The sequence below is a fragment of the Mustela putorius genome, unplaced genomic scaffold, assembly GCF_011764305.1.
Source record: "Mustela putorius furo isolate JIRA1106 unplaced genomic scaffold, ASM1176430v1.1 tig00000992_pilon_pilon_pilon, whole genome shotgun sequence".
Classification (NCBI taxonomy): Eukaryota; Metazoa; Chordata; class Mammalia; order Carnivora; family Mustelidae; genus Mustela; species Mustela putorius.
The window spans coordinates 677416-703109 of record NW_025421526.1 but is presented as its reverse complement, the minus strand read 5'-3'; the positions used below and the strand labels follow the sequence as shown (position 1 = coordinate 703109).

The window sequence follows — 25694 nt, the reverse complement described above, 5'->3', positions numbered from 1 at the left end:
ACTTTTTAAAATTGACTATTAGATGTGTTTTTATATACTAAGTCATTCACAAGATTTTGATGAATTAACTGTAATAATCTTTCTTGCTATTTCATTGGTTACCTTGTTGAGTTTATGCATTGTTGAATCATGCCTTAACATGTCCTGTAATTTTTAGAGCTGTATAATTTAATTATTATTATTTATTTATCTATGTCATTTCCTGTTAAAGGCAAAAGATATGAAAACCCAATGTATCCCAAACTCGTAAATAGTTGGCTTCTAGCCCCAGGAGCATTGAGGCTGTTGTAGTGTTGATGACAGTGAGTGCACGTTGGCTTAGATGAAAATCAGACCCCACTCTGAAGAAGTCTGGCGAGGAGGCTTATGAAGAAGTATGTTTGCTTTTCTAATTTCAGTTTTCTGCAGTGGAGAGGAGAGAGCTAGACTTACCCCAAACAGCCTTTTAAAAGTAAGAATAGCTCTAAAAAGAAGCATTATATGAAGAGCTGAAATCAAAACATAATCCTTTTGGCCTAGATACATTTTCCTGAATTCTCATGTAGCAAAAGAAAAAATCATGGGTCTACGTTCCAATGTCTTAGATTCAAACTCAAAGTCTTTGGGGCAGTTAGAAGGAGGAGACCCAGGGAAAGTCCTGAGCCAGAAAAAAAAAACTGTCAGAAAGGCTTGGTTTTGAGGATATTTGGATTTGGGTTAGTTTGAACAAAACTGTTCTTCCTGCCTTTTACATAAATTTTGAACCCTTACCCAAGGCTTAAGTAATCTTATTCCACTCTTTCAGTTTACAAACGAGATACCTGGGAAGGTATGTTACTTCCTCAGTCTCACCGAATGGCTTATACTGGCTGAGCCCTGGGACTAACTTCCTGTTTTAAATGTTGGTGAAATCATCTCTCTTCAGATCCTTATGAATGAGTCCTTAAGTATAAGATCACCATTCTCTAACTTGATAAATATTTTTGTTGAGGAATCTTAACTTATATTCACTTCCATCTTCCTACACAAGTAGGTGAACGTAGATGCTCAAAAAATACGGTAAGATGATTAATTGAATTTCCAGAAGTATTTCTTAAATTAAAATGCATGTGATTTTTTTCTTGGCACCTTACCAGAATGGCAAATCTGAGTTGTGAAGCTGTTTACTCATGTAAGTTTAAAAAAGTAAAATATCCCAACTTTACTAAGAAAAAGAATCAAAAGAAATTGCATGAGAAACCATAAAAAAAGTTTGATAAATGAAAGTGAAATGAAACGTGGTTAGACAAAATAACTGGATAAGCAAAACAAAAATGTATCCTGCACTACTTTCTAAATCTTAATTGTCCAAAAAATGACTCAGTTCTCTGAGTCAATATAATTTGGTCAAAGGGCTTTAGATTTAGAGTTGGAAAATCTACCTTCTTAGCGTGGGATCAGCCTGAAGCATCTGTGCGCCCTTGGCCAAGTCACTAAGATATGGATAGGATATGAAGTATGAGATTGACGTTGCTATGACTAATTGAAATCACAGAATAATAAAGATAGTAACAACAGCTACTCCTCACTGGGGGTTTACTGTAAGTTCTTCACATCTACCGTATGATTGAACACTAAAACAACCTGGCAAGACGAGTGATGATAAAAATTCTTGGCAGCATTGGAGCCACTGTCTGTGTGCTCCTTCCCCGCCAGAAGCGGTGTCTCTGACTCCAGCACTGTCTCTCAGGAGCGTGCAAAGGGAGCTGAAGATCAAGTACTGATTTTCTAGTTGGGTAAGCCCAGGAGAAGAGTTGCAATGATTTTCTTAAAATCACCTAACAATTCAGGAGCAGTTGCAAGATGTGATCTTTGCACCATGAAAAATGTATTCTCAAGTTAGGAAGGATGACTAGCCAGTTGTGAAGCAGAAAGTCACCCCTTACGTGTGACGGGAAAATGTAATTTCTGACCGAGTAAAGTTGTTCAGTGTGGCTGTAACAAATTGCCACCGATGCATTATAATAAATGCCACACATTTGTTGCATCACAGCTCCATAGGTCAGGGGTCCTGTGGGCTTGGCTAGTGTTCCTGCTGCAAATCTTACAAGGCCCAAATCAAGGAATTCTCTTCTGGAGGCTCTGGGAGAAAATGTACTTCCTGATCCATTCAGGTTGTTGACAGAATTGAATTCCTTGAGGTTGTAGAGCTGGGGTCCCGATTTCCCGGCCGGCTGTTAATCTGAGAGCCGCCTTTATCTCCTAGAGGCTTCTTCCCGGTCTCTGGACATGGGCTCTCCAGCCACGCCGCCAACCGTGCCATAGGCCTTCCATTGCATCCCCATGGCTGACTGTTTAGCGTCCTCTCCTGCTTTGAAGGGCTCAGGTGATGCGTCTAGGCTACCAGGATGCTTCATGGTAATCTAGCATAATCCTCCTGTTTATGGTCCCTAACCTTGAGACTGCAGGATCTGGGGATTAGGGCATGGAAGTACTTGGGGCTGATGATTCCGGCTGCCACAGAGTTCTTCTGTCTGCACCACTGATTCTGAACTCCAGCTCCATACTAGAATCACCTCAGAAACTTGGAGAGAATGTTCTCCCTAGACCCCAATCGATATGAGCTGAATCCAAATTTCTTGGAGTAGAATCCAGTCAATGACCCTTTTACAGTGTCAGAAATTATAATGTGCTTCATAGGGCTGAGAGCACCCAAACACCAGTTTCTTCAACCTGATTAAATTCATTGTGTACATAATTCATTCAAACACACTTTTGATTTATTCTCTTTATGCCTAGGGTTTGGAGTTATAGAGGCCAACACAATGTGCGTCCTATTTTTACTGCGCTCACAATCTAGTGGCATAAATAAGACACAAAAAAGGAATTACAACATTAAAGGATACATTTTATTAATTTATTTTTTTAAGTATTATTTGTTTATTTGTCAGAGAGAGAGCACAAGCAGGGAGCGGCAGGCAGAGGGAGAAGCAGGCCCCCCGCAGAGCAGAGAGCCCGATGCGGGGCTCGATTACAGGACTCTGGGATCATGACCTGAGCCGAAGGCGGTCCCCTAACCAACTGGGCCACCCAAGTGCCCTAAAGGATATATTTCAAAACAGATTTAAAATAGATTTTCGGGGGCACCTGGGTGGCTCAGTGGGTTAAAGCCGCTGCCTTCAGCTCAGGTCATGATCTCAGGGTCCTGGGATGGAGTCCCGCATCGGGCTCTCTGCTCAGCAGGGATCCTGCTTCCTCCTCTCTCTCTCTGTCTGCCTCTCTGCCTGCTTGTGATCTCTGTCTGTCAAATAAATAAATTTAAAAATCAAATCAAATCAAATCAAATAGATTTTCGAATCATTTGCAGTGGGAGTTCTGAAGCATTTATTGTTCCTGGGAACATGACAGACTCTTTTGCTTGAGTCATATTTGATAGGGTTTTGTTTTTTTGTTTGTTTGTTTTTTCCTGTAGGAAGCTCTGTTTTCAACGGGGGGTTTGCACTCATGACTTCTAGATAAAGAGTCACACGCTCCTCCAACTGGGCCAGCCAGGTGCCCCCTTAGTAATTATCCTTGAAATAGTCTGACAGGGGCACCTGGCTGGCTCAGTCCATTAAGCAAAGTTCAGGTCATGATCTCCGGGTCCTGGGACCCAGCCCGGTGTTCGGCTCCGCACTCACCAGGGAATCTGCTTAAGGATTCTCTCTCCCTCTCCCTCTGCGCCTTCCCACCTCTCTCTCACAGAAAAAAGTAAATAAACCTTTGAAAAAAAAAAAAAAACGGAATAGTCTGGTAGTACCTAGAGACAGAGGAATATGAATGTGTCCAGGTTTTAGCGTGGTCCAATGAGGCTGTGGTATTCATGGTGTGCTCCCCAAAATTTCAGGCCAAGAATTTCCTTAAAGTCTTCCTAAAAATCCAGATTCCCAGTTCTCCCCCAAAGATCCTGATGCAGAGGGATCGCTGTGCGGCCTACAATTTCTAACGTGGTCAGCGACGTTCTCATAGCGATTCTCATGCAGATGACCCGCGAGCCCACAGTCTGAGGAGCAGACAGACAGACAGACAGACAAACAAACAAACAAAACCCTGTGGAGCTCTATGCTCCGTCAGTGACTCGGTTCTGAAAACTATGGAAGCCCCAAGTGATACTATTTTTTTAAAAAAAAACCTTATATTTGAGTTTCTTACATCAGTAACAGATATTTAGGAAGAGGTCCTCACATTTTAATTTTCTTACTGCTTCATGTATTGAAAGTGTTAAGGACATTATAGGCCAGAATGGGGATAGTCACTTAAAACCTTGTACTGTATATATTTCTTAAAGAGTTCGTTGAAAGTAAAGACAGTAATTTGCAAGGATAATTCTAGCAGAAACACTTAGGTTTTGACCAAAACAAAAACACAAAGGCAGTGAGGAGAAAATAGAAGGTAGCCCTGATCTCACACTTTGACACTTTTCCTCAGTGGCACAATCTCTCACACAGTGTACGGCAGAAGCTTCCATCTGCTTCCAGGTGTGGAGGACTGGGTTGGAGGAGGGCTTGTTCCCTGTTTTGATTCAGAAAGGTAGCAGGAGACGAACCGTAGGAGACTCTTGATCGTAGGACACCAACTGAGGATTGTGGGATGGGTCGCTGAATGCTGCACTATATGCTAATTAATTGAATTCAAATTAAAGAATAGAAATATATGTGTTGAATATGCTATAGGGGAAAGGCATGCACTAAATAGAAAATCCTCAAATGAGGTACATGAGATTCGTGCCCCTGTGAGCCCACTTTGTAGTGACGGGATAAGTAAGGGGAAGAAAACGTGCCAGAGGCCCCCGAAATCCAAGATATTTGGGAAATGGAGGGGGGGGGAGTTGTTTGGTTTTGTTTTCCTCAATCGTGGAGCAAACATACACTTTTAGTATCAGGGTTAGGTAACTCAACTAAAACTAAGAACTGTTACAAAGAAAAGCACATTAATAAAAAGTGTGTACAGGAATAATACAATTTTTAGAAAATAAGAAGCAGGTTTGCCATGTACTGCTATGCATTGATAGGATTTAGGTTTTTGTGTTCTGATAACTTAGTACTGATTAAGTCACACTGAGTTGTGATTTTTTATGCAGAATAAAACATGCTTTTACACTGAAGCAAGCAAAATGATTGGTTGGAAGTTTTGGACTTGGAAATAGAGATCCATGAAAAACGTCTTAGCACAGTTCAGTGGTATCTTAGGAAATGAAACCAGAATGAGGTTACGTAAGTCCTGAGAGACGAGGAAGCTGTATTTCAAAAGTTCTTTGAGGTTTTACAATATTCTTCATCTTCAAAGTTCTATGATGAAATAAATCATTTTTACTTTATGTTGGTGATTCTTTGGCCAAAAAATAAAGACAATTTAGGAATGAACTACTATTTTATTCCATGTGTACAGTAAAGAAAATTATTTTGTTTCTAGTAATAGAACCAAAACTTCCACTTTAATTTTGAGACGTGGAAATACAACGGTACCGCCAGGTTCCGTGAGGCTCGCGGTTAGAGCAAAGGCCCGTAAGGACTGGGAGCGCCGGTGCACTTCAGAGTTTAAATGAGAGCTTTCTTAGTTTGAACAAGCCCTTCTCCTACTAAACAAATCTGAGGACACTTGGGAAAAGCCACAGGCAGATTTAGTCATGTAAGTGACCCTCATGGCCTCCTTCCTCTCTTAATGGGAACTACTGCGTCTCCGGAGACACACGCACTCGGCTGTCAGTCGATTATTTAACAAGATCTGGAAGACATTTACCATGATTTGTCTGCGAGCTTTGGTCAGTTAGCGTCAAAGATATTTTAGCAAAGATGGATGTGGAATAAGCTAGAGAAGAGAGGGGCCCTTGCTGCAGGAACATACTAGAGGTCGCAACAAAGAACCACGGAGTTAAAGTGAGGACACAGCTAGGTGCAGTCACACGCTCTGGGGACGGCCGGGCCATGGCTTCTGCAGGCCAGACATGGGGTCTAAACCATCTTCAGGCGTGTCCTCAGCGGTGGTAGCTGCACACCCAGGCACAGGCCTCCGTTACTGACCTTGGGAACGTTTGGGGAATGTGGTGATGGCTCTGTCACTGCCCCTCAGACGTGGGTCTGCCGCAAGGAAAGATGGTCAGTCGTTTGTCAGGGGTGACTCACAGGAGCGGGATGACCAGTGAAAGGGTCATCGTTGGATGTCATGGAGCACAGGGGCCAGCACGGGTCTGGGCACGGCCGCCTAAACCTGGGCTGGTCCTCAATGACACCGGGCTGCAGACAGCCCTGACTCGGTGCTGCACGTGTCCACACAGCAAAAACCCACCTTGTGACGGGTAAGACCTTCTCCAGATCACGAAGGAACGGGGTGAAGAGGCAAGCTACGAAAGCACAATAGCTTCGTTGGGAAATATTTCCTGAAACGAATAAAATCTTCTTAAATTGCGGGGCCAGAGTAATCCAGTAAACACAGAGAGGTTTTTTACTGACATACTTTTTGGAACTCCCAGATTAGATAAGCCATGCGAACACCTACAGGTGTCGGGTGAAATGTTTTTTTTCAAACATACAGGGTTTGGCAAAACTCCAAACATGGTTCTGAAGCACTTTTTTGAGCCTAGGCCTGTATTATAGTTCGTTTAATCCTGACTCACGTGTAAATCATCAAAGCCATGTTTCATAAAAAACTGAAAAACTTCCAAATAGAATAATACTTCTGGACATTCTTATTGGTGTATTTCTGGATCCCATACATCCCTATACAAAGAACTGTGAATTACCAATGCTTTAAGTTGGGCTTCACCTTATAAAGACTTCCACAGTCAGTAGAGCAGACTACCGTTTATTCAATACCCAGTCACAGACCTTGAAAAATAGTTTTCAGCACACTGCTTTTTAAGAAAGTAAAAATGCTTATATAAGACCTTTTTCCCCCTAATTTTTATTGTTATTTCCCCTAATTTATAGATTCCAACACTATCAAAAACCTTCTAATAGAAGAAATGGCAGTTATTTAAAATTTATGATTATTTTTCTTGATTCTAAGTTTAAAATCCTAAAGTAAATTTTGGTTTACTTTTTTTATTCATTCACTCATTTATTTGTATAGCAAATGTAAATTAACCGCCAGTCACCAAAGATACATGGAGTGAGCAGATATGGTTCCTGGCTTTGAGAAACCATACCAGCCAAAGAAATGGGTGTATGTCACCAAGACTATTAACACATCCTAACACGTTATTAAAGAAAGTCATTCAAAGAAAAAATAAACTAGTTTAACTTAAAATTTCAGTATCTTAGCTATCTTGGATGAATGGAAATTAATTTAACTTTCTCTGTATAATGAAAACAACAAATATTTGTGAAAAAACTCAAATATATTGTAAGCAAAAGAGGTTTTTAAAAATTGGAATAGCTTAATAAAAATATTTTAATGGTGGTATTTTCTTTGAAAATTTCAATTTACCGTGGAAATTTTATTGTCTCCTTGAAATAACATTAAATTATTACATCAATCAATATTTCAGGTCATGACCCTTGGATTTAAGGGATTCTTCAGGACAATGTCCAATATGATCCGAGGGAAAATGTAATTTGAGTCTGGAGACAGCTGTGTATGTAAGTATTAGAAAATTAGATTTTCTCAGGGTAAAATGTAATAAAAACTAAAATATCAACGCATTCATTACTAAATTACAAAAACTTTGATTCATTGTTTTCCTTCTGTTACAACATGTTTTTTAATATTGAAATTAATACAATGCCTCCTGATTTGTTTTTTTAAGATCAACTAATAATAAAAACCAGTATAGCTGATAGAAGAGAAAACGTTATTTGGAAGTTTGCTACAGTTAAGACGAAAAGCTGTGTCTAGGTGAGTCCTTGGTGAGGGTAAACAATGAATAGAGTCTGTGCTCTAGAAACACGTGCTCCTGGTGCAAGGGATAATGAAAATAATTAATATTATTATTGGAAATGATTTTATGGAAATATTATTATGGAAATGATTTTTAAAGTCTTACTCTAACATTGGCCCTGTAATAAAAATCATGACAAATTTTTTAGCAATAAAGTGTAAATTCATGGTTTTCTGGCAAATATCTATTGATTGGATTTCTTAAATCTCCCTTGCCTTGAAATATACTGCTTCCACGTTCAGTTAAATAAATATTATATTATGACTACATCATGATAACTTCTATCATAAAAGTCCTGTCAAAGTAGGTTGCTCATGGACCTTATAGTGAGAAGCAAGCCCAGCAATGTTTGTTTCTAAGAATTAATAAGTTAGGGGTATTGTTTTAGAGGCCATTTTCGTTAGTTCAGAATTGTGTCTACCATCAGAAATATTTAACAGAAATACTTTATGTAGTATTGCCCATTTCCTATAACTTTATTTTAATAACATAGATGGGGAATAACATAGATAGGGAAATCTTTGATTTCCTGATTAAAGATGAATTTTCTATTACGTTATAAGACCATGTTTGTGACACATGGTTGTTAATTCTCACGAAATTGTCCTGATTAACAATTTTCCCCTTAAATTATTGAAGAGTTGGAAAATTAAAAATGAGGTTAATTATTTATAGGAAATAAAGGTGAGCTTTATAGTAAGATATATTATCAAATTTTGTGTTTCTATATTCTTGTGAAGCTCTTTATTTTGATACTTTAATCATTTTATTCCAATTTTGGTAAGGGCAAAGAAAGCAAGACGTTTTCTAATTTCTTAAAAATACATATGGAAGAAGATTTTCTGTTTGTAAGACTAAAATGTATTTAGGCTCTTTAGTATTTTAAGCCATAATGCTCTTTATTTATTCATTTCAGAGAGAGAGAGAGTGTGTGCGTGCACACAAACAGGGGAGGGGCAGAGGGGAGCCTGGTGAGGGCAGGATCTGAGGACCCCGGGGTCATGACCTAACCCAAAAGCAGATGCTTAACTGACTGAGCCACCCAAGCACCCAATGCTCTTAACATCTGTAATATATAAACTATCGATCAAATCCTTAAAGCAAAATTATTATATAGTTTTAAAATTTTATCATTGAGTGCCACCTGTATTTTATAAATACTGATGAATTTTATTTCTTTCATCTCGGTTGCAGTTTGACTTACGTTGTGTAGCAAACTTCATTCTGGCTTCAGTGATGGAGAAAAAGGGTATCCGGTATTTACTGCTAGTCTTGCCTTTCTTTATGGTAGGTATAAATTCCTCTAATGTAAATCCCTATTTATGATGATTTGTTTTAACTTCCAATTTACCTTTAATTAATAAGGATTCATAACAACAGAATGACATGCAGTTCTTGGATGCATAAGTCAAGTACATTTTAATCAACAAAGCAATATTTTATTTTCTTTCAGTGCATGCGTTCAGGTTAAATCAAGGGGAGCCACGACGGGAGGCAGAGGTGGGAGGTGAGGGGGAGGTCGGTGACAGACTGAAGAGACGGCGGTTTGGCCCACGAATGAGGGGGCTCCGAAGGGTAGTCGCACGTAGTAGGTCAGATATTTTCAGCCAGACCTGCTGATTCTGAGTTAGATCTATTGTAGTTATTTATTTATTTATTTAATATTTTATTTATTTATTTGACAGACAGGGATCACAAGCAGGCAGAGAGACAGGCAGAGAGAGAGGGGGAAGCAGGCTCCTCGCCGAGCAGAGAGCCCGATGCGGGACTCGATCCCAGGACCCTGAGGTCATGACCTGAGCCGAAGGCAGAGGCTCACCCCACTGAACCCCCCAGGCGGCCCAGTTAGATCCATCTTCAAAGCGGATTCCAACCCATTGGTTTTTCTCTCATTCTGCCCGCGGGTTAGTTCACACTCACCGGAACCGTGCCCTGCTTTTAAATTAGTTTCCTGATCCATTCGCTCAAGTATTTAGTGTCTGTTTCCTGACAGGCCCTGATGTAAGCTTGGAGCAGGTGTGTCTGCGTGGCTGCACCCCTGCACACCCCTGCACGCCCCTGCACACCCCTGCACACCCCTGCGGGCATCTGCAGGGAAGGAGGCTAGAGGTGGAGGGAAGCGACCGACCTGCCGCTGTGCTGGAGGTCACAGTCCTTCATACACACCATGTGCTGGAGGTCACAGTCTTTCATACACACCGTGTTGTCTTCAGTCACACAAGTGTCTTGTTTACGGTTTCCTCCGTCCACGTGAAGACAGTGACGGTTCTCTTATCTCACTACACGCATCAGAAACAGGATGCAATCTCATCTGATGTTGTGCCAGTGAATAACTTTCCTGTGCTGTTTTCAAGCAACCCCATAAAAAGATTCAAACAGAGAGACTCAAGAAAAATACAGAAAACCTAAACGGAAAAAAGCAAGACTACATTCCTGTCAGCATTTGAATTTGAAAACATTCTCCAGTCCAGGAGCCGTCCAAACCCTGCTCGTCCCGATGTTATCTTAGGTAAACAGGCTGGAATGCAAGAGCAGGACGCCTGTTCCCTCAGCCTGCTTCCGCCGCGGAGGGTGCAGGTGAGCTGCACCTGCCAACCCTGCCTGACTGCAGGGGACTGTATCAGATTACCAGGCTGATTACTGTAACTTAAGGATTGTGACCATTTTTCTTGAATTCAGTGTGCAAATCTGAGGGGTTTTTTTTTTTTTTTTTTGCAAATCTGAGTTTTTAAGAATAAAAATGCTGATTTTATTCAATCTCATAAACTTCCTGAGAATGGGAGAAAAATATTAATTTTCTTAATGCTGTAAATTTATGTTGCTTGCTTTTTCAGCAAACTACTGCATAAATCTTTCTTAGGAAATTAAGCTAATCACAGAGTGAGAGAGAGAGTGCGCGTGTTACATGGTGGGGGCGATAGTGAAATTAAGTGGTGCCACACACTGAGGGAATATTTCTATTTAGACTTTATTAAATACAACTTTGGGCTAGGGAACAGAGAATCAAGAGTAAGGGGACAAGGGAAATACAGATCAAACCCACAATGAGATACCAACTTATACCAGTCAGAACAGCTAAAATGAACAGGACAGGAAACAACATGTGTTGGAGAGCATGTGGAGAAAGGGGAACCCTGTTACACTGTTGGTGGGAATGCACGTTGGTGCAGCCACTTTGGAGAACAGTGTGGAGATTCCTCAAGAAATTAAAAATAGAACTTCCCTATGACCCTGCAATTGCACTCCTGGGTATTTACCCCAAAGATACAGATGTCGTGAAAAGAAGGGTTATCTGTACCCCAATGTTTATAGCAGCAATGGCCACAGTCGCCAAAGTGTGGACGGAGCCAAGATGTCCTTCAACAGATGAATGGATAAAGAAGAAATGGTTCGTGTATCCAGTGGAATATTACCCAGCCATCCAAAAGGATGAATACCCACCATTCACATCGATGTGGATGGACCTCGAGGGTATTATGCTAAATGAAATGAGTCAATCAGAGACAGGAAATTATCATACGGCTTTCCTATTACGTGGATGTGAAGAATAGGGTAGAGGACTAGGGGCAGGAGGGACAACTGATTGGGAAGAATCAGAGAGGAAGACAAACCTCGAGAGTCCCGGAAACAAACTGAGGGGAGGCGGGTGGAGCGACGGGGTAACTGGGCGAGGGCCATTCACGGGGCGCGCGATGTGATGAGCCTGGTGTTACGTGCAGCTCCGGAATCAATGAACACTACATCCAAAACTAAAGATGTACTGTATGTTGCGTAGTTGAATTTAAATAGAATAAAAGAAAAAGGTGACGAAATAAAAGTAGAAAATTACCACTTAGGGAAATTGGTAGAAATAATGGAAAAGTAAAGAAGAAATAAGGTCGAAGACAGGCTGTACAGGCTTCATATTACAGAACAGAAACAAGTCATATAGATACTAAAACTGAAGTGAAGCCTAGAATAGTGCTTCTGAGTTGGAAGATCATAAATCTATGCCTTGTCCAAAAGCGCTTGCTGATGTGCAGACAATGAGAATCCCGTTTGCCCACACCATAGATGAACATTGTCAAAATATGACGGTGAGACGATGTTGAATATTTGCCGCGCGTCCGATACTGCCCTCTGTCATCCTGCACTGACTTACTCCACTGGACAGTAAGAAAGCTCGGGGCTCGGGCCTTACAGATCTTGCCTGTATTCTCGGAGCCGGAGAACACGCAGGGAAGGACCTGGACCACAGCTCCGTCCGTATTCCCGAGTGCATGTCCCGGGCCGGCTCCCGCAGGCTTCGGAGAGCCGTCCGTGGACCACACTTCCAGAGCTGCCTCTGGCAGCGGTTTAGTTTGGGGCACATGAAACTAACCATGGTGGGGCAAACACTTCAGATCAGGGATTCCCCGGAGCCAGATGACCACGTAGCTGCTTTCTGTGGGACAGACTGCCTCTGACGGACATTCTCACAGTTCTGAAGTTTTTTGTTTTGTTTTCTTTAATCCCTTAGATTCTTGACATGGCAGAATCAGAGGAGAACACTGATGGCTTAAGTCAGTTCGGTTTCTATACTAGAAATAAAATCATGACAGCTCAATATGAATGTTACCAAAAAATTATGCAAGACCCGATTCAACAAACAGAAGGTAAACATGATAAACTTTTTAATTTTAAATGTGCTTGATGTATTTTTAAAAGAAAACTACTCCATTACATCATTTATGGGTTCTTTAGGTCCCTTACTAAAAATGGATTCGTTGTTAGCTTTCCTGGCATGTGTGCATTCTCAATAATACATGAACATTTTATGACAGACTTTATCTTGCTTCTTTTAAAAAATTCTACTAAGAAATATGTGTAACAGAAACATTTTTAGTAAGAGCTTTTATGGTACAAAGATATTTAAAATATCAAATGTGCATCTTGAACTAAATCAGTGGCCATCGATCTTCAGTTTATGTAATTTGTATTTCTTTTTTTCACAACCTGCTTGATAGGAGTCGGCACAACAAAATTATAACCTTTTTTTGTATAGCATGTGCTTTACATAATATATTTGTAGCAATGCTAATACACTCTAAGTGCTTCTGTTTCTATTAAGATATTCTTTAGATATTTTGGTTACATTACTGAGGGACTGCGAAATGCCAGATGTTTGCCTAGATTCTTAAGATACACAGATGAGTGGCACAGACAGAGTTGCCAGATTTAACAAAAACAAACTAAAAAATCAAAAACAAAACCAGGCTCTATATTTTATCTGGCAACCATAAAGACAGGGTATATCTTCCAAATATAAAATGCAAAACTCACAATGAAACATATCAAAAATGTAAAGACTTTCACTATTTCTAAATTATCAGTGGAAACAAAGATCTTAAAATTTAGAGGGAAAGATTTGATGGTATAATATGTAATGTTTCTTATATAAACAAAATGTTGAAAGTAGTTTATTATTGATATTTGTAATTGACAGAACGAACTTGTTTGTGAGGAAAAAGGTGATTTTCCCATACTGGGCAACTTTTACAATCTTAATGAAAAATTCTTCTTGATGAAGAATGTTAATGAACAATGTAGTTTGTTTATCTTTGGAGAACTATTTAGATATATCCATCCAAACATTTTTTTTCAAAGATTTTATTTATTTATTTGACAGAGATCACAGGCAGGCAGAGAGGCAGGCAGAGAGAGAGAGGGGGAAGCAGGCTCCCCGCTGAGCAGAGAGCCCGATGCGGGACTCGATCCCAGGACCCTGAGATCATGACCTGAGCCGAAGGCAGAGGTTTAACCCACTGAGCCACCCAGGCGCCCTATTATGAGAAATTTATCCAGTTAAAAATATCTTTGAAATATAGAGACAATGACAAAATATCTGGGTTAAATCATCAAGTACGCGAATTATACAAATTCTGTGTTAATCCCTCTGGCTTCTCGCTTTATTCCATTAAAATCCAAGTGTTGTAAGTTCAAAGTGATTGAACGGACCCCTTCCAGATCACGTAGATATATGTAAAAGCAGCTTCAAATCTAATTGTTGAACAACAGGGTAATCTTTATGAGACAATTTTGTGATACCAGTGTGGCCATTAATTAAATAGAATCTTTGGATCAGTGATAAGACTTATTTGAGATGCTTTCTATCAGGGAATTCTTCTCTGATGGGCCTCCAGATGTATTTTATTCAGTAACTTATGAATGCAGACTATATGAATAAGTGTTTGAAAAATCAAAGGAGAAAAAAAGGAGACAATCTGAGTTTTGTTTTAATCAGAATTATTTATACTTTCAGGCCAATAGAATTTTTCCGAAATTGTGGCACAAATCTGTTAAAATAATAAACATCTCATACAACATTCGGGCTTTTATCTACGAGTGCTTGCCTGACGAGGTGGAAAATTATTTTCTTTGATTATAGACTGTTATAACTTTGGAAGCTGGCCATCTCTTCATGCCTTTAAAATTTTTTTTTCCATGTAATAGGGTGATAAAAGAAAATTGTGAGAATGTTAGACACTCCACTCGTTTGAAAAGTAAAGGAAGGCAAGTAAGAGCTAGAATTTGGTGGAAAGGTCCAAATATCTGTTAGGGTCAATGTAGTGGAATGGGAAACGTTGGAGTATTCTTTTTTTTTTTTCCAGAAAATACTAACACCTTGCCTTAGGAACACAGTTTCTGTGATAACACATTTTCCAATTTCCCATTAAAAAAAAAAAAATTAAGTGTAGAGACACTAAGTAACTACTACCTTTATGGTTAAGGACAACTAGCAAAGACCACTCGATTTATTGAGTGAAGAGCTGCCTTTGAGAATTGGAATTAAAGTTAAACTTTTAAATATACTCAGATATTTCTGAGTTGAATTTAGCAGTTTTTCCAATAGTTACTCAGTGAAAAGTTTGAGGAATAGCTACAGATTGTATATGTCGTCTTCATGTTCAGTCGGTATTTCCCGTCGGTTAACCCACCAGGAGGATTTGGATGTCTGCAGGGGCAACTAGAAGCTCTAGCAACCGCTGACGTTTCCTCCCCCTCCAGGCATTTACTGCAACAGAACCTGGGACGGGTGGTTGTGTTGGAACGACGTCGCCGCTGGAACCGAGTCCATACAGCACTGCCCCGATTACTTTCAGGACTTTGACCCATCAGGTAAAAGCAGAAATTTATCTACAGATCCGCTTACGTTAATTAAAGAAAATTAAATAAGCCCCAAGTTAACTAAATTACTGTCTACTTCTTTTCTTTTTAATTATAAAGAAAAAGTTACAAAAATCTGTGACCAAGACGGAAACTGGTTCAGACACCCACTGAGCAACCGGACGTGGACCAACTACACCCAGTGCAACGTGAACACACACGAGAAAGTGAAGGTGCGGAATGGGCATAAACCGACACGTGGTCCACACTGCTTAAAACGTTAGCTGCTGGTACAGACTGGAGGACATTTACTTTGTGTTCTGCTCGATGGTCATAATACACTTGGAGAAAAACAGTGGAGAAAAGTCTTTGTGGAAATAATCGTTCCTTCCGTCATGATGAGGAGGAAGTAACCCCGTTAGGTGACAGGGGTCACCTGTGTCAGTCCTGGAGTTTCAGATTTCCCCCAGAAAGCGGACTTTGGAAGCTTAAGAAAAGGGACCCTTTCAGTGGTGGGAATTTTGGGAGTTAAGTTCAGGAATTGTGCTCAAGGGGACAAGGCAGCCCAGCAGGGTCTGAACAGCCCTCTCTGCCCCTTGACGGCAGGCTGTCCTGCCCCCGGGTTCCAGGGCCTTCCCACGTTCTCACTCAGCACCACACGCAAAGTCAAGGCTAGTCACGGTCTGTCACCGTGAAGCTCTGGCGGAGGTGCCTGCACGTATGTGCTCATGGGGGACACGGACGAGCTGGTCAGGGACTGAGGCCCGGTCCTCGATCAGATTCCCTGCTGCTGCCCTTGAGCAGCCCGAGGACGTCAGGCGAATGATGACCGCTCTCAGCCTCTGCTCCCTGTAGTATGCAATGAAGATGACAGTAAACTCGCTCAAAATTCGGTATGGATTGACTTAATACAAGGAAAAACCTTAGAAAACTACAGCACAGATTGAGCATTTGATAACTGTCCGCTACCAGTATAACTATAAATCATGGATTCTTTGTTGACTCAGAGAAGGGTTTAAAGGAATTATAAAAATACACAATACAATAATAAGTTACAAATAGATGGAATATAGAAAAATTAAAAAATCAGAGGAAAAGTCAAAATCATGCAAAAGAATGTATTTGTACGTTCGTATCAGAAGCTCCTATAATTACTATATTGAGATTTGTCTTGGAGTCTCAAATAGTCAAAGGAAAAAGAAAAATCCAGTAATAAAGAAAGTTCTATCTAAACGAAACACACAAAAATAACTACAGAGCATTTGATTCAATGTGCACAAAGTGATAGAGTGGAAATTGCCAATATCTTTCAAAACATAAAATGCTAGTTTCTTATATTACACAACCTAGATCTATAAAACTATTCCTGCCTCTCATATGACTTCAATTTCTTAAATAAAAAGGGCACACAATTTGTAAGTTTTGATGTCACTCGATAGATTCGCATATCTATCCTTCACTCCAGACGTACTCACACGTCTAATACACGCCAGATGGCGAGGCTCTCAGAGCACATATTCTCAAAAACACAGTTTACTCTATGGAGCTCAGTTTTGCACAGGGAGGTCATAGTACTGACACGGCCCTCACTCGTGCTGTTGTTCGTACGACTTACAGACCGCGCTGAACCTGTTCTACCTGACGATCATCGGACACGGACTGTCCATCGCCTCACTGCTTATCTCGCTTGCCATATTCTTCTATTTCAAGTAAGTACATTAACATACTTCCAAGTTGACCAGTTGTCATTGGTGAATGCGGGGCCATGTGCGTGTTTCCATCACGTTCTGATAAAATGTATGAAATATAGGTGACATAACATTTAAAATAAATTGAATGTCTAAAACAATTTGAAATATATTGAACTTGGCTTTGTAAAATATATAGAGCAGAGACTGATGAAATCTGAAGCCCAACTGTACAAAATTAGTAGATAAGAATAAAGTCAGGTAGTGAGAAGAGAGCCAAAATTAGGTCAATTTTGTATGTGAATCTATCTGTATTTATTTTAGTGACTGTCCAATATTATAGGACATCTTAATTGAATTTTCAACTTCTAGGTCAAGTTCTGTGTTAGTATACATGGTCCATTACAGAAACTGGCATTTTGTGCAAATAATGGCAGCGGGATTTAATACATATTATTAAATCTAATGATCTAAGTCTGTTATGGTTGGATTACTTTTCCTCGTTTGGGACGTCATCGTTTGTATAGTTAGCTTGCATTTTGAATTTTATTCGAAATTTATTTCCTTCTTTTGAGAGGGAGAGTCAGCTCCCATTTCTTAGTTTAACCAATCAACAGGTTATGTTTTAAATTGATGGGAAAGAGATTCCAAAATGCAAATACCATGTTTTACGCATGGTTTTCGTAATTTTGATCGCCACCGGTGATTACAGAATGCAGTGTGACGAGTGCGTGGCTGTGTCCCCGTGCATCCGCATGACCCTGTCACTGTCTTTCCTCTACGTCCAACTCCTCCTTCTGCACTTTTCTTCTTCAACAACAGTCTTGCCGCACGAGCAGCTTCAGACCAGCTGGAGTAGTGCACGTCAGATACCAGGCAGCCGGATGTTAGCTACGTGTGTAACTAGAACACCAGCTTCTGGCCCACAGTCAGTCAGATATTTAGAGTATATTGAATAATATATGACCAGCCATGGTCTCTCATGACTTCAAAATCACGGGATCTAGAGATTGTATCAGAATTGCTGTTTTTGGAAACCTGTACCTTTTAAAAAATCTTCAAGATCAGTTACTTTGAGGAATCCTCATAGATACTTTTTAATGGCACTTTTGATTTAGAACATTATCTAGGCACCATTAGAAAATGACTTTAAAAAACTCCCCTCTGAATAAAGCTAATTAAACATCTGTGTACACTTTTATATTTGACTTGTTTTCTTTAGTAAATTATGTAAAAATGTATCAAAGTCAGTTGAAAAGAATTTTTATCCTAAAGTACAGAAAACATTTCTTTTTTTTTTTTTGATTGTTCACTTGCTTTTATTTAAAAATTTAAGATTGACATTTTTTTTTACTTGTTTTATTTCCATTTTATTTTTATGTTTTTTTTTAAATTTTTTTATATAGTTTTTTATTTTTTATAAACATATATTTTTATCCCCAGGGGTACAGGTCTGTGAATCACCAGGTTTACACACTTCACAGCACTCACCAAAGCACATACCCTCCCCAATGTCCATAATCCCACCCCCTTCTCCCAAGCCCCCTCCCCCCAGCAACCCTCAGTTTGTTTTGTGAGATTAAGAGTCACTTATGGTTTGTCTCCCTCCCAATCCCATTTTCTTTTATTTATTCTTCTCGTACCCACTTAACCCCCCACGTAGCCTCTCCACTTCCTCATATCAGGGAGATCATATGATAGTTGTCTTTCTCTGCTTGACTTATTTCGCTAAGCATGATACGCTCTAGTTCCATCCATGTTGTCGCAAATGGCAAGATTTCATTTCTTTTGATGGCTGCATAGTACTCCATTGTGTATCTATACCACATCTTCTTGATCCATTCATCTGTTGATGGACATCTAGGTTCTTTCCATAGTTTGGCTATTGTGGACGTTGCTGCTATAAACATTCGGGTGCACCTGCCCCTTCGGATCACTACATTTGTATCTTTAGGGTAAGGAATTTAATTTACTGTACCATATTTTGCAACAAGTTATCAAAAGGTTCTTACTGAAAACAAATCTGTTACATCATATCAGTTGCTTATATATAGCTTAATACAACTTCATGACTTCACTCTTCAATATATTTTCTCCTTAAACAATATTTTTTAATTGAACACTGTCTTTGGAGTAAGAAAACTTTATGATTCTATAATAAATTAAAAACGTCTGTTCTAAAAAACAAAAAAAAACATTTTTCAAGGTAATAATTTTTATTTATTTTTTATTTAAAATTTTTAAAAAAAGATTTCAATTATTTATTTGAGAGAGAGAGAGAGCATGAGCAGGGGGAGGGGCAGAGGGAGAGGGAGAAGCAGGCTCCCTGCTGAGCAGGGAGCCCCCAGGACCCTGGGATCATGACCTCAGCTGAAGGCAGATGCTTAACCAACTAAGCCACCCAGGCACCCAAAGGGATAATTTTTAAATGAAGTTCTCTGGTCCATAGTGCTATATAACTCATGCTAATTGACAAAGTGAAGCAATGCTGCTGAAGCTAACACACTTATTGGTAAAATAGGGCAATGAAAATTAGTTAATAATGACTTTGTATACTCAAAATGAAATTAAAATTTCAAATTCTTATTTAGTATAATAAACAGTTTCAAAAATATATAGTTCATTTCTTTTCTCATTCATGAAGACAGAATCTTTACAATTTAAAAATACAAACTGTCTAGGGGGCCCCTGGGTGGCTCAGTGGGTTAAGCAGCTGCCTTTGGCCCAGATCATGATCCCGGGGTCCTGGGACCAAGCCCCTCATTGGACTCCCTACTCAGTGGGGAGTCTGCTTCTCCCTCTTCCTTTTCCTGCTGCTCTGCCTGCTTGTAGTCTCTATCTCTCTGTCAAATAAATAAATAAATCTTAAAAAATAAAAAATACAAACTGCCTAAATTTGAAAATATGACACTCTTGGCTCTTAGAACTAAATAATTAATTGCTATTAAATTTATGCAATACTCGTAGAGGTCAGATTTTTAGTTCATGAAAATTACATACCTACCAGACCATACCGTACCATACAAACACACTGAGAGAATGAATTTAAATGTAACTAATATTAGCTAAGTTTTTTAAATATGAAAGCTCTTACAACTATGACTGAATATAAGGATAACCTCTATCCTAAAATCATAAAATAGAAATAATAAGAATTGTTTAACACTATCTCACAAATCTTGGGGAAAAAATGACAAGTTTTAACTATTTCTAACCTCAGGAAAAGAATTCACTCCTTATTCAAAGACAAACTATAGTCTTGAGAAATATAGAATGAAGAGATTACCTAGTCCAACACCTAATTTTCTTTGTGTTCTAAGTTGTTAACTAAATTATCCATACTTCCTCCCAACCTCTGTTTTTTTTCTGCTTTTTAGTAATTTTATTTGACTTTAATTATCTTTTATAAATGGAACACTTGGACAGAAAGAAGTAAAACTACAAATTAATTTTTATTATACATGCTCAGGCTTTATATAAAACATGAAAAACCCTCTTCAAGTTAAGACCTACATATAACATCTGAAGTGTTTTTTTATATGTCTGGACACCCTGACTCACGGGGTGTTAAGGGTGTTCTCTGGACACATCTGACAGATACCACCTCTGTCTTTCACCTGCTGTGCGGCAAGTTCTTTCATTTCTGTAATCCTGAATTTCCCATCTTATTCTTTTTTTAACTTCTTATTTTTTTTTTAAGATTTTTAAAATCACAGAGATCACAAGCAGGCAGAGAGGCAGGCAGACAGAGAGGAGGAAGCAGGCTCCCCACTGAGCAGAGAGCCCGATGTGGGGCTCGATCCCAGGACCCTGAGATCATGACCTGAGCTGAAGGCAGACACTTAATGACTGACTCACCCAGATGCCCCTCACATCTTATTCTATCAGTATTTATGTCATAGATTCAGCATGAAGACTAACATAGTAAATATTCAGTGTCAAGTGGAATGTCTAACTTGGAAATGTCTATTACTGGTATAGTTATCACTCTTAGTCCGTTAAAATATTTGTATGTAAATATTCATCCCTGCCAGGTGCACAATACCAGTGGGCACTTTAAAAAACAAAATTAAAAAACACAATTTATAAAAAAATTGTTATAATTTTCACCTAGGAAAATAAGTAAACAGTGAATGAAAAATTTTATTAAAGTTCTTAATATATCAGAAAATTGTGTTTCATTAAACTAGTCAAAAATAATAAAGCTCTTTATGCCCATAAGATACCCTCTGGCTTATTCAGTACTTGAAACCATAGTGATGAATCTGTAACCTTTGATTCTAAGACACTTATTTCTACTACATACTCCTCAAAGCCATCTACCACAACAGTCGAAGATGCCGTCTACTGAAAACAACCGTCCACGACCAGCAAGTGATGGAAAGAACTGGAAAGAACATCACAAAGTCAGTTCCATGGCAGCACAAATCATCTCTGATTTCCGTTTTTTAAACACATTCCAGGGCTTAGCCTAAGGCTTTGCTCATAGTAGGTTTTTGATACATTTTTAAGGAATGAAAGACATGGAGCGACTTGGAAGCTTATTTCTAAGACTGACTTTTCCATGACTTACCTATGACCTTGGACAAGTCCCTTGAGTTTGGCCTTTGTTGTCTCCATCAACAAAGAAAGGAACTAGAGCACGACTCCTTAAAATTCCAATCAGGAGGAGGCTCTGTATAAAACGATATAGGGTACTCTGTAGCTGGACTGAAGGAAGATACAGATTGCCTCGAAAGATGCTGAATTGAAGGGTTAACTTAAGTCAAGAGCTCTAGAAATTTTAGCTTTCTTCCCACCAACCTGGAAGCATCCTGTAGGAGCTGATGTTTCACATGAAATCACTGTGTACTGAAAAGCTACCAGTATCTCTTCTCTGCTGCTTGCCCCAATTCCCCAGAATGCAGTCGCTCTTGCTTCGTCTTCGGTAGAGGGAACATTTTTTTGTGGGTCTGTTATTCCGGGGTTACTGACCTATCCTAATAAAAACCAAGAACCAAACAAAACAATTGATGTAGGGTGCTGTTTGTCATGTTTATTTAGACAGAGAAAAGTCTCCTACTCATCCATGCTTTAAATTAGAAACAGAGAGCTCCAAACACTATTTACCAGATATACTTCAGTTTTATATTAAAGCCAATTAAAGGAAAGAATCAGAGTGGGAGATAAAAACAAAAGGGACTGAAAGGGAGGAACAGACAGAGCTTTGGGATTTGCCAAGCCCTAAGAGGCAATGACTCTTACTCATAATGATCCTTAGAAAAACAAAGCACAACCCTTCAGATAAAAAAAAAATAAACTTTACCAGAATTAGTTATAAATTATATTTTAATTACTGTTTAAAATTGGAGAGCATAGCAAATCTGGCTCTTACTTTCAACCCAGATAAAGGGCTCCATCTTCTTGCACATAAAAGAGCACATACAACATCTGACTTGTATGGAGAAACAATGGTTCTTTTTATTTTTGACATCTTAATTGTTGTCATCTTTTAGACACTGATTCCAAGTAATTTCAAAGCCACGTTGCATATTTGCAACTATATAGACAATGATGTCATGTTTAGGTAGTTGAGATAGTTTTAAATAAAATTCAACAAAAATCTATCCAGCTGATAGGCTTCCTTAATAAAATAACCCTTCAATGCTTATATTTCTGCTTTTCAGGACAGGTGAATCATGCTCACCTTTTCTTCTCAGATCATGTCTGAACGCGCCCCACCAATGCTGCGAACGCCTCTTTCAATTCCAGTTCTTCCTATATCTCTCCAACTAGAACCAAGTATGGTTTTCCTCTTTAAGCTACACATTTCCTCCTGAAAACTTCGTGGTTCAATCTTCAAATCAATTTTAAACAAAGCTACCTAGTCAAAGAAATCCTCCATAGCAACATAGAGAACAAAAAGTCTCAACTCTATAAACCATACCCTGATGTTTTTGTTCTGGCAAATTAGAACTTTCACTTCCATAAGTTGTTGAAAACCGGGCAAATCTGCCATCAGAGGTTGGACAATGGCCGAGTTCAGAAACAATCAGCAGGTGGCCCTGAATCACAGGGCTCAGGGCTACTGGCGTCGTCTGGGTGTTCTCAGCTCGTTGGCACGCGTCCGTCCTTGGAGGCACATTTCATTCCTCTCTGCATCCCAGACTTCCTTCAACCTAACATTGAATATTGGTTAATTCACCATAATTTTTCATGTAACATTTTATTAGATCGTACTCAGTCTATTTCCAAATTAATGAATTTTGATCCATGTGCTGAAACGTCTATCCTCCTCAAATGAAACATGGTGAGAACTGAAAAGTCTTAGTCGGAAAGCTCTTCAGAAACGCTTGCTGCGGTTATGTAATACAGCACTGTAATTCCGCATTCGTGTCCCAGCCGAGTAGGGCGAGAGGGCAGAGCTAACGGATTTACTCTAACAAAACCACTTCCGCTTCAATGTAACCGCTGTCGCCAGTTTGCGGTGAAGAGTCCCAAGTATGGAAATATAAAGTGAATAACTGAATTAAAGATTTTGGACTTATTTTAAACAGCAAATTTATTATTTAAAGCTATAACTGAATGGTAAAGTTGACATATTTCTGTTAATCTTTTTTGATAAATATGCAACTTCTTTATAAGTGTAATCGATTTTGTTGAGCAAGTTGAAACATAAGTGCTATTTAAGCATAACTAATTTTCATGGGAACAGAATGACAAATCCTTTTAAGAAAACAAATGATCCATTGCTTGAGGTTAAAAGGATCATCATTGGAATGGATTAAAACTTCATGATTTGAACTAGAGAACATAAATACTATTCCTTTGCCCTCCTCAAAGTCATAATGTATGTTGCAACTGGGTTTTCTACTCTTGTGGGCATAGTTTATTTTGCTGGACTGTGCCCACAGACAGGACTGCAGAAGAGGAGAAACCACAGTCCGTCCTCCAACCTGCCACGTCCTTGTAGTAGTTCGGGAAGACAGAACCCGGGAGTGACTGGGCAGTATGTGCTGCCAGAACATTAAAATGTAACACCAATGAGTATGAGCTTTATGACCAAAAAGTCTTTTAGTAAATTATGCTCCTCAATTTTCTTCATCTTAGAATAGGGGGGAAAAAACAGTGTGGAGTCTTGCCTACGTCTTTCCTCACATCGTTTTTTGTGCCCTGTAAAAACTCTAAGCTCAATTTTTTTTTTTTCAATGCTTTTCTCCCCCTATCTTCTCCTGTTTCAGCTCTATCTTGAGTCTCCCCTCTGGCTACAGTCTTTATTTCGTAATCCTATTATGATTCGTAAAGCGCATATAGCACTATCAGGAATTACCTGATGTAACTTGTCTGTTTATCCCCCACTGCCGCGTGAATGTGAATGGCATCTATGATATTCACAGGTGTTTCCTCAAAATCTAGAAATAGTGTACAATGGATTACTTATGCATCAATAGTTATAGTGATTAAATTAATATTAAAAGAGACAAAAACCTTACATTTTCTTAAAATGCAACATTCAAATTCAGCAGATGACTTAATAGGGTTGTAATCTGGAGCAACGTACTTACATTTTACTAACAACGCTTCAAGGGGTTATTATATGACCTCATGAATGTGAAGCACTTACCTCTGTGTCTGGGATATTCTAAAAGTTCAATAAATGGTGACAGCTATTACTATGAATTTTATCTCTGAAACTTGGGGGAGTGTAAGAGTCACAGGTATTCAGAAAGCCCATTTCTTCCCTTGGTTTCCTGCCCTTTAGAAGACCAGGGAGAGCTGTCACGTCAGGCAGCTCACACATGAGAAGGCCGTTTGACCCCACAAAGGGTGCCCATCTGCTCCTTGTGCAGCCCGTACCCATCAGCTGTCTTAACGGAGGAGCCGGAGGAGCCGCGAAAGGCAGGGGTAGGGGAGCAACCACTTCCCATCAGGACTTCCACTGACCGCCTTGGCTGGCACTCTTGTCCTCTCTAACCTGATCAAGAGGGTCGCCGGCAGCCTCGGAGGAGCCGTCGGTAGAGCTCGTATCTACCCTAGGTCACACCTAACCAGGTGAACCCGTCGACTCAGTGTCCCCTTCGGTAGGCAGAAGGTGGCCACGCTGCATTTCCTTTTGACACATTGATTGCTTTCGGCCTGCTCTTTAGGCAGGGTTCCCACCGGCACGAGCTTTCCTCCTAGTACATGGCTAGTGCTGTCTTGGGAACACGGCTCATGGTTGGGAAACTAGACCAGCTACGCGAGCCTCAGGAAGCAGGACTCGGCAGCCTGGGCAGTTCTTACATTGCTTGTACTTGCTCTTTCTGTCATTGGTTCTGCTCAGGACTAGGACTGAGTGAAAGTCATCTGGAAATCTCTGCCTCACACCCAAACGGGAAGCAAAGGCAAGTGTTTTGCTCATGTTGTGGCAGAAGTTTGAATATGGAGCCTCATAATACTTGGGGCCTGTATGAGGTACCTGAGTGGCACCGTTGGTTAAGGTCCTACTCTTGATTTCAGCTCAAGTCGTGATCTCAGGATGGCACGTCGGAGCCCTGCGTTGGGCTCCGGGCTCGGTGGGGAGTCGCTGGAGAAGGTCCCTCTCTCTGTCTCTTTGCCCTCCCCCCCACATGTGCTTACTCTGTGTTTCTCAAATAAGTAAGTCTTTCAGACCTGGGCCTGTATGATAATGAAAGTGGTGATGTGGAGATGGCTCTGGGAAGGATGAAATTCCTTGGGAAACAAGTCAGTTTGCTTAATCCATCACCCTTCATCATAGGAAACTGTCTTTCCAATGCTAAATTCTTTTGTTTTGTCACAAAAAGATGGCAATTCACTATCTCATTGTGCTACGTAAATCATAGACAGTTTTAGATTACAAAGCTGAACCTTGATGCTACTTTATTATTTCTGAGAGGAAACCCTTAGAGAACTTGACAAAAATCAGCCGTACGATAACTATGTTAAAAAAAATAATAACACTTATGTAACACTCACTGAACACGGTTGAGATATTATGCTGAGCAGTAGACATGATTAATCTCACTTCA

The 25694-nt window shown here is 39.7% G+C and overlaps 1 protein-coding gene across 2 annotated transcripts in view; it reads left to right on the top strand.

The window, feature by feature from the left end:
- Positions 1-25694, top strand: part of CALCRL (calcitonin receptor like receptor) — an 87957-nt gene that overhangs the window by 44424 nt on the left and 17839 nt on the right. The window contains exons 3-9 of one of the 2 annotated variants that reach the window (XM_004763340.3): positions 7484-7574; positions 7742-7830; positions 9068-9160; positions 12372-12507; positions 14900-15010; positions 15119-15231; positions 16616-16707. In XM_004763340.3, coding sequence (XP_004763397.1) covers positions 9110-9160; positions 12372-12507; positions 14900-15010; positions 15119-15231; positions 16616-16707 — 503 coding nt within the window. In that variant the 5' untranslated portion in view covers positions 7484-7574; positions 7742-7830; positions 9068-9109. Of the gene's footprint in view, positions 1-7483; positions 7575-7741; positions 7831-9067; positions 9161-9879; positions 10451-12371; positions 12508-14899; positions 15011-15118; positions 15232-16615; positions 16708-25694 lie in introns of those variants that run through there. The other variant, XM_013061871.2, reaches the window with a different exon arrangement.